General features: G+C 31.9%; 2 protein-coding genes across 2 annotated transcripts; one reads left to right on the top strand and one right to left on the bottom strand.

Annotated features, from left to right (window-relative positions):
- The first annotated feature begins 109 nt into the window (after positions 1-109).
- On the top strand, positions 110-6225 carry Gcn5 (Gcn5 acetyltransferase). Its single transcript, XM_015319733.2, has 5 exons — positions 110-1062; positions 1270-2246; positions 2329-2889; positions 3004-3728; positions 3809-6225. The coding sequence occupies exons 2-5, from the start codon at positions 1279-1281 to the stop codon at positions 4000-4002; spliced, it is 2448 nt and encodes an 815-aa protein (XP_015175219.1). The 5' UTR covers positions 110-1062; positions 1270-1278; the 3' UTR covers positions 4003-6225.
- Positions 5106-10326, bottom strand: LOC107065605 (uncharacterized). The gene is made up of 4 exons (XM_015319452.2): positions 8168-10326; positions 6712-7460; positions 6409-6627; positions 5106-6318 (listed from the first exon to the last, which is right to left on the bottom strand). The coding sequence occupies exons 1-4, from the start codon at positions 9488-9490 to the stop codon at positions 6228-6230; spliced, it is 2382 nt and encodes a 793-aa protein (XP_015174938.1). The 5' UTR covers positions 9491-10326; the 3' UTR covers positions 5106-6227.
- Positions 10327-10435: the final 109 nt, after the last annotated feature.

Consider the following 10435-nt stretch of genomic DNA (forward strand, 5'->3'; position numbering starts at 1 on the left):
TAAATTTATACATATTTATATACATATATATATATATATATATATATATATATATATATGTATATAATGTATATTATATAATATATATGTAATAATATATATGTATGTAACGATTATTGATACTTCTGAAAGAACTGATATAAATTTACTGTACTTACGTAAGTATTTATGTACATACATATAAGTAATGTATATAATATCATTGTATAAAGGCGAACTTCTGTAACTCTAAATACTATGCTGAAAAATGGATGCTGAAAAAAAACAATTGAAATTAATGAGAATAGAGTAAATAAATGTATATTTTATATCTCTACATTTAATGTGTTTAGGAAAAATGTAAATTAGAAACTCTTTTGAGTTAATACGTTATAGAAGTTTGACTATTTTTAATGTAGTAGTAGCATGCTATTTCAAATTTCGCGTGAAATTATTTATTGCATGATTTTTAAATTTCCTCCCTTTTTTCTTTTAACAGTAATGTTACGGCAACCAATGAGTGTTGGTTTTTCCATTGCATCCATTAATAATCGTATTTCTCTTCAATGCTTTTCTTCACTACGTTATATAAATAGTATTATTATTATTATTTATTACTATTTACTATTAATATGAATATCAATAATAAGTTAATTAAATTTTGTATAGAAATATATTTATTTAAAAAAAAAAAAGATGAACACATTTTCTTTGACGTCACTTATATCGAAAGTACACTTCGATCATATGATTCACTTGATGCATGCGCATATATGTTAGTAGGGTGTTTAAGGTGTCAATGAAAGAGATTTAAAAAAAAAATTACCTACATGAAAAATAAAAGCTTAAGTATCAAGAATAAATAAATATTATTCATTTTTTTGGGTCAAAATATTGAAATTTACGTTACATTTATCGATACGTATCCCTTGGTGCGTACCATGCGGCGTGTATGTGTATGTGTACGCGTGTGTATGTGTTTGTGAAATGAATTTCTTCTTCGCTTATACTTAACCTCTGTCGTCGTTGTTGTTGTTGTGTAAATAAAACTGTGGAGTAAACTCAATAAGAATAAAAAATCAGGTTAGTTGGCGTCATCATTTATAAAATCATTTCAGATTGAATAACGAATAAAAGCATGTTTACGTATTGTTTACAATTGATACGATAAGTTATATATAGATTAGATAGTTTCAATAATGAATGAAATAATTTGATAAAAATTTATGAAAAAAAAAAGAAGAAAAAATTATAATGGGGGTTGGGATAATTGTTAAGATAATTTTTCAGATAATATATATGGCGGCGGAAGAAATAAATTGTAACACTGCTATAACCTCTTCAGAAGACACGAAACAATCTGTTACTAGTACATCCCAACATGCAGAATCAAATAAAGAGCAGAACGTTATTAGGCCAAATGAACAAACAACTCGTCCCAATAATTTACAAAGAATTCAACAAAGAAAGCAGCAAATGTTTAATTGGCCACAAATCAAAAAGATATTGAAATTAGCAACTTATAGTGCCTGTCAGGTTGTAGATTGTAATTGTACCGGTTGGAAAAATGCTCAACCTTTATTGAGAACACCTAGAAATGAAGTACAACAATCTGTTACCAATTTCTTTGATCCGTGCAAAACTTGTACTCATATTTTAAAAAGTCATATCACTCATTTACCTCAGTCAGAGGAAGAAATTAACAAGCTATTGGGTATGGTGATAGATGCGGATAATTTATTTATGGGAATACATAGAGAAGAAGATCCGGATACAAAAAAAGTATATTTTTATTTATATAAGCTTTTAAGAAAATGTATACTTTCTATGACAAGGCCAACGATAGAAGGTCCTTTAGGTCAACCACCTTTTGAAAGACCTAGTATAGCAAAGGCGGTGATGAACTTTGTTTTGTATAAATTTGGTCATTTATCTCAAAGGGAATGGCAAGCTATGTGCGATATGGCCAAAATGTTTTTACATTGTTTGAATCATTGGAATTTTGAAGCACCTAATACTAGAAAAGCAACGGTCAATAGCGACGAAGCACCAGCTTACAAAATAAACTATACGCGATGGCTTGTTTTTTGTCATGTACCTGCATTTTGTGACTCTTTACCTCATTACGATACACCATTAGTATTTGGTAGAACATTGTTACAAGCTGTTTTTAAACCAGTCTGTAGACAATTAATGGATAAATGTCACAATGAAAGAGACAAAATAACACCCGAAAAGAGAGTTCTCGTCTTGACGCATTTTCCAAAGTATGTATAATATTTTCGTTTAATTACTATATCCTATAATTCATATTTCATTTATTATATATATATATATTATTATATATAGATTTCTTTCAATGTTGGAAGTAGAAATTTATTCAGACAATTCTCCAATTTGGGATCCTGAATTTAAACAAGTACCACCTTCACATTTACAAGTTAATTTAGACCAAAAAGGAAATCAAGGAAGGAGAACAGGTGAATTTGAAAAGGTTACGGTTGTTCCAAATGACAAAGACAATTTTACAACGATAAACATAAGTCCAGGGATAAAAAGACTTCATGATAAAAGATCACATTCTGAGAGTCGATTAGATACAAAAAGAAGAAAAAACGAAGAATATTTTGAAGATCTTGCTGACGAAACTGTTGCGGAAATAGTTGCGACTATCAATGATCCTAATTACATGAGCGGACCCGATGCTGTATTTCCGCCAAATACAGCACGAGACGAGACTGCAAAGATAGAAGAGAGTAGAAAAATAATTGAATTTCATGTTGTAGGAAATAGTTTAACGCAACCAGTTTCAAAACAAACGATGCTTTGGTTAATCGGTTTACATAATGTTTTTAGCCATCAGCTACCTAGAATGCCAAAAGAATACATATCTCAATTAGTTTTTGATCCGTAAGTATTAGAATTAAGTAATATTAAATTATACAGTAGTAATAATAATTTAATAGTAATTAAATTAAAAAAAGAAAATAATTTGAAACCTAATATTTGTATTTATGTGTCTAGGAAACATAAAACTTTAGCATTAATCAAAGATGGACGTCCTATTGGTGGTATATGTTTCCGCATGTTTCCAACTCAAGGTTTTACAGAAATAGTATTTTGTGCAGTAACGAGTCAAGAACAAGTAAAAGGATATGGTACACATCTAATGAATATGCTTAAGGATTATCATATAAAAAATAATATATTACATTTCTTAACATTTGCGGATGAATTTGCAATTGGTTATTTTAAAAAGCAAGGCTTTAGCAAAGACATAAAGTTACCACGTGCGATGCATCAAGGATATATTAAAGATTATGAAGGTGCTACGTTGATGCACTGCGAGTTAAATGCTAAAATTGTATATACAGAATTTACAGCGGTTATAAGAAAACAGAGAGAGATAATTAAACAATTGATTCAACAAAAGCAAGAAGAAATTCAAAAAATTCATCCAGGTTTAACGTGCTTTAAAGAAGGTGTCAGAGGTATACCGGTTGAATCTATACCTGGAATACGTGAAACTGGATGGAAAAGTTATGCTCAAACGAGAACGAGAGGTGTAGCTAAAGGAACTCAAGGACCAGAACCAATGGAAGCGTGTTTAGATATTACGGATTCTTTGTACACTGCGCTAAAAAATGTCTTAAATAGTGTGAAAAATCATAGCGCAGCTTGGCCATTTTTAAAGCCAGTAGATAAAAATGATGTACCTGATTATTACGATCACATAAAATATCCAATGGGTATGTACCATGTTTAATTATTTCTATATTTTCTAATTTAACGGTAAACAAAATATTTTATCGTTCATGTATCATTTCAGATCTTAAGAGCATGACAGATCGTTTAAAAGCTAGATACTATGTAACTAGAAGATTATTTATAGCCGACATGACACGAATTTTTACAAACTGTCGCTTGTACAATAGCCCTGACACCGAATATTACAGGTGCGCTAACGCTCTTGAAAAATATTTTCAAACTAGAATGAAAGAAATTGGACTGTGGGACAAATAAAATCTTTCTTTTTTTTTTTCATCTACAAAAATAAAAATATTATTTGAGTAAATGTGAACTCTTTATACAAATTCAAATTGTAAAATTAATCAATTAACTTGGCTAATGTACATTAATCATTTTACACGATGATCTTGCCGATCGTAAAATTGACATTTATTTTTGAATATAACTCTGGATGTGTATTTGAAGTTTTCAATTAAAAAATTGTTGAATAAAAAAAAAAAAAGAAAATATTCAATGGCAATTTCGTCGTCAATTCTACACAATTTTAGAAAAATCTGAGGTGAAAGATAAACTTGTTTATCTATTTCAAAATATTTTTATTATATATTTGTCATATTAAAGTAGAAATATAGAAATTGTACATTTTTAAATAAACATTATTTCTGTGTACAATTAAGGAATTGTAAAAATTACATTTTAGTTTTTTTTTTTTTTTTTTTTTTTTAGAATAAAAACAAAATGTTAAGACAAAATTTGATGAATTTATAAACTGTTTTTCAACAATTCAATATTTTCACTTTACAATCTATAATTAATATTGTTAATCGAATAATAAATTGTTTCATGAAATAATGATTCTAAAAATGGTTTTAAAAATAATAAAAGATACAAAAGACGAGATCTTTTTCGATGTAAAAATCAACATTCTGTAAATCATATTTTTTTATTGATAATACATTTTTAATTCGTTTTCTTGTTTTTTTTTATATTTTTTTTTACAATGAGATAAAATGTAGTTATGCATCAGAGCATTACTCGTACGAAATAAATAAATTTATGTTTATTTTAAAATTATACTCGCGTTATTAATAATATGTACAGTTGAGAAAATACTTAAGGCAGATCTGAACTTAAAATGGAAATATCTCCCTTAAAAATATCTATTACATTACGCGATACAACAATATGCATCCATTGGTATGTGGAGGAGAATGCTTTAATATACACATATTAAAAATAATAATTTATATACTTTCAGTCATACATTTATATATATATATATATATATATATACTACAGAGTAACATAAACTAATTTTCAATTAGACGAATGAATATATTTACAAATTTTTAGTACCATACACATTTATGTTCATCGTAATGCTCACTCGTTTATTAGAAAACTAACAGTTCTTATGGACGGTAAATCATTTATCCTGTCTTCTATATCATTAAATCGAATGAAATAATAATTAATAAATAAAATAATTCTCTCCTCATTTTATTGGAGTAATTTGACGTATTATACGAGTTAAGCGTGAATATAATAATTGCTAATGATAAGACAAAGACTTATAATATTTTACACGTTACAGTTAGAATAATAAAATTGGCATTTCTGTGACATTATTTAAATTCATATTAATAATAGATAGAGATAATTTGTACAAAATTGATACACATATTTTATTTTGATCTCTCATATTTTCTCTTTATAACAGTGATGATAGGGAAATACACAAATGAGCGTATTTTGTTTGAGAATAATGTATATAAAGGGTAACGCGGATGAATCATTTGATTTAAGTGACTCATCCTTATCATAATTATAAGAGAAGACAGGTTGATATCGTTTAGTTGTTATAAAAAAATTGTCATTAAATGAAATAATGAAAGAGAAAGAAAAATTGATGATAAAAAAATTGAAAATTATGATTAATTGGAGCTACATAAAATTCACAATTATGCAATATGGTTCTACATAATATCATTTTATAACATACTCTACTTAACATTATATCTTTTTAGTACATTTTTTTTATACTAATCTTTATACAATCACTGACAAAAAATAAATGTAACTTTTAAATAGTTCATTAATCACTTTGTACAATTTTAGACAAGTTTCAGGTATGCGAAATTAACATTCATTGACTATTATTAACGTTTTATCAAACTTAACAGTACCATTAGTACGAATAAAACAATCGGCACCAATTATAACAAAATAATATATAGAGAAATTATTCACGGTTAATATCGAATTGCCAAAAATATAAAAAGTTCTTTGATTTAAAATCCAATACTCGGTATATCATTTATTTAAAAAAAAAAGAGAGAGAGAAAAAAACTAAGAAAAAAATTATAATAAAAACGTCTTTGGTGCCACCATTCTATATAGCAAAATATAATATGTAAAAAAATGTGACGATGAGTCGTCAATAGTACTTTGTAATTAAAAATGATTCATAAAAAAAAAAGCTTTCGTCAAAATAAAGTTTATCTTCTAGATGTTTTTCTTCTTCCTGTAGATCTTTTAGGACATCGACTTTTAGTTCGAACCACATGAGTCCAAGGTAAAGAAAATTCACTAAAATAAACAACATTTATATATAGCACTCATTAATCAATCATTCAGAAATATTATCATTATTTTCAATGAATTATTTGAATTATATACCTTGAAGTAAAACTAGGTATAGGAGCACCGAATGCGGTAACTGGCAATTGATGATCCACTTGAAGGCTTTGTATTTGTTCTACATCGGGCCATAAAGAAGTAACAGTTTCCTCTTCCATCATCGATGGACATGGACCGGTATGATTTGTATTATAACAAGTAGCTTGATGATTTTGTCGCTCTTGTCTTTGTTTCAATTTTTCTATATGCCTTTGTTCTCTAACAAAGAATATTATTTATATATGAAATTCAATCTCTGAATTAGAATTATGATTAAGTATGGAGAGAGAACAAAATAAATACCTTATCCTTTGTACATCCCATCTTTTTCTTCTCCTTTCGTCATTCTCCAACTTTAAGTGCCTTTTATTAAAAATTTCATCGTCAAGATTTTCAGTTCCTTCCATCGTATAACAGCTAGTATATACTTTAATTCTCCAATTGGGAACTTCTAATGTTGTATTAATATCTGGCGGAGATGATTCTTTCAAACTTAATGTATAATTCGGATCACCAACTGCTGTATAATAATGTTCTTCCGTTGTTAAAAAGGATTCCTTTCTAATGAGAGATTTTCCTTTTCTACTATCTCCCTTTCGACTACTCTCGTGACTTAATTGTTTATCTTGTACCATTGAAGTTGTATCATTACTAATGGTAGACGAACAAGATACTCCTCTTTTCCTTTTAATGCCAGTAGTTATAGGCGTCGGATCGGATTTTCGTTTTCTCTTTTCTTCCCATTCTAATCTAGATTCGTTGCCAATTTCTTGTTTTTCGTGTTTTATTTGATTATCGTTACATTCTTGTTTGACCGTAGTAATTCCACCACTGGTATTCAAGCGTATTTTAAAACTTTCATTATACTGCGTATTACTGGATTCGGATTGAATACTTTTGTGAATATCACTAGTCGATGGTACAGTTACTGAATTTAAACTAGGAGGAGAACATGCACCTATATGTTCTGATAAAATCGAATTTTCACTACTTTCGGATCTTAACTTTTGTAAATTCACTCGTCTATCTATACGTTCCAAACGCGATTTGAGCTGCAATAAAAATACAAAGATATTAATTTTTAAAATAATACTTACATTAACATTTTAATTGTACTAGTCTTAACAATCTTAAGAACAAAATTTTTAAAACTTTAACAAAATGATTTATTTATTATTAAGGCAAATAACATAGCATTAAAATATATATGTTTTGAAATGATATGCTACGTACTTTCCATAATTTGGTATACGTATGAATAAGACTACTTTCATTATCGAGTTATTTAACATTCTTATTAAACAAAATTGGATAGAAATAAAATATACAATAATTTCAAGTCAAATCAACATGTATCGTCATATTGCGTGCACGCGGTAAGACACGATAAACTAGCGCCACCACGTGGTTAAACTCCACTGTTGACCTTCACGAGCAGTTTGATAATGAAGAACAAAAGAAGAAGGAGGGATAAAAATGAAAGAAAAAAAGAAACTGACATTCAAGCATGTGCGCGCCATATAGCGCATTTTACAAAATGGAGTAGTTAAAACGGCGACATAATACTCGATATCGAAGCGGGAAACAGGAAAGAGAAAGAGAGAGAGAGAGAGATAGAGAGAAGTTAATGACGGCCAACAAGAATGGTGGTGGTAGTGGTAAGGGGAGGGGGGAGATAGAAGAAAGGCGGGAAAAGAAAGGAAGTCCGACGGAAAGAAATAAAAGAGATTATATTATGTCTTCTCTATATGTCATGTACCGTCTCATTTTCCTGTCGAAGGGTAGCAAGGAGTTTGTCCTTAGTGACGATTTGCTCGGACTGTTGTTGAATGAGATCCAAATGAAGTAATAAGAGTTCTTTAAGGTGTTTGACCTCGGTTAAATCGTTCTGACGTGGCTCGTTACCCCTTAAGGGGCTTACACCGAGAGCGGAGGTCGCCGTAGCTGCAGCCGGCGTCCCGCCGTCGGTCATACTGGCGTACATGTGATCAAAATCGGTAGGAAAACTGAGTATCCCGCCGATAGATTTGCTCTCTTCGTCTACGTTACTCTGGAATTCGTTCCGCGGACAGCTACTACTGTTGTTGTTGTTGTTATTATTATTATTGTTATTATTATTATTGTTGTTGTTATTGTTACTCGGGGCGACGTTACTAGCCGTTGTTGATGTCGTGGAAGCACTTGTACGTGCACCGCTCGTCGCCAACGAGGTGGATAAGTGTTCGTTCATCGCCGCGACCATGTTGTCGTTATCGTACGTCGCGACCCTCAGCGCCGTCGTCGTCGTCGTCGTCGTCGTTGTTGTCGTCGTCGTCGTCGTCGTTGCTGTCGTCGTCTTCGTCGTCGTTTTTGTCTTTGTTTTCGTCGTTGATGATGTTGTTGTTATTGTTGTTGTTATTATCGTCGTAGTCGGTTTTGCTATTGTATTCGTTTCGATAATAGTAGTGGTAGCGACGATGCTAGTAATAGCAGGAATAATAGCAGTAGCAATAGTAGTAGGAGCAGCAGTAGTAGTAGTAGTAGTAGTAGTAGTAGCAACAGCAGCAGTAGTAGTAGTAGTAATAGTAGTAGTGGTAGTAGTAGTAATAGCAGCAGCAGTAGTAGAAACAGGGTTCGTCGTGATACCACCGTCAAGTCCCAATAACGATGAGACGTTCGTTAAAGAACACACTTCGCGGTATTCGAGAGCGCTGTTAGCGTTGCCATCGGAATAGGGATCGTCAACCAGTGTTAAAGCGTCCCTCGATGAACGTATTTCAGTAAAATTTACCGGCGTCGTTCGCGGATCCAAACTCGCGTCGTGCAGACCGACGACGCCGACGACGCCCTCATCGGTAGAAACGGTAACGACATATCCTTCATTGCCTTCTCTTTTTCCCTCTTCCCCGCCCGTTCCACCATCGTCCCCGCTATCGTCCCCGCCACCCCCACTGCCACCACCACCACCATTGAAAACAGTATCAGCGGCATCACCACCACCACTACGACCAGGAAAGACACTGGGAGCAGCAGTGGCAGCGGCAGCACCGAGCTCGTTCTTCTCACCGTTCACGAGTCCTCGCGACGGCGATGCGTTTGACATCTTCCTTCAGCTCGGCTCCAGTAATCATTTGTGGACGCTTCAAGCGTACCACGCGTCCACCCTGTACACATTAAGCTATTTCTTCGATCACTGACACCATCGAACGCGTGCCACGTTAAACACCTCTGTCTCTACTTCTTTCCTTTCTCTCTCTTTCTCTTTCCCTTTCTCTCCCTCTCTCTCTCTCTCTCCTTCGACACGCGCGTAAACACTGTAAAGTATATCAGGACGAAGAAACTTATCTTTCGATCTATCGAGTTATTGAGACTCGAAAAGAAAAAAGAAAGAGAAAGGAGGAAAGAAATGTCGAGCTCGCGGAGTCGCGAGTGTGGCGGCGCACCTCGTGCGCCGCTCCGTTTCGTTTCTCTTTGTGTTTACTCTGACAGACTAAGAGAAGCCGCACACCGCATTTTCGCGGTCGCTTTCTGCCACCCTTTCTGCCATCTAACGATCATTCGATACATTATTTTCAAATTCATTTCCCGCCACCGTTATTTTACGTCATGTCAACATGAGGAAAATTAGATGCGTGCGCATATCAGCTCTTTAACGCGATTGGTCCAATTGAACGATCGCAACAATGGTTAGTTCAATTCTTTTCGGAAATAAATAAACGTTTCGTTTGACAAAGTAAAACTATTTGTAACTTATGGAAGAATTTATTTAATAGTTATCTACTGTTTCAATTTGTTCTTCAGCTATCTTCTAACGAGGTAAAAAATTAGAGAATGTATTTTTAATCGTTTCTAAACATTTATTTTGATGCAAAATTTTGAATGGCATTTGAAAATATATTCATATTCTAATGTGAGATTAAAAATAAAAGAAGAGGGAAAGCTAACACGTACAGTCAATAATTTATGCATTATATTAAGAAATTTATTTTTATATAAGTGATATATCACGATCATAAACTTTGAAGGTTACTATATACATATTAATTAA

Source organism: Polistes dominula, unplaced genomic scaffold (genome assembly GCF_049000335.1).
Source record: "Polistes dominula isolate Pdom_NZ unplaced genomic scaffold, Pdom_raw_medaka contig_23, whole genome shotgun sequence".
Classification (NCBI taxonomy): domain Eukaryota; kingdom Metazoa; phylum Arthropoda; class Insecta; order Hymenoptera; family Vespidae; genus Polistes; species Polistes dominula.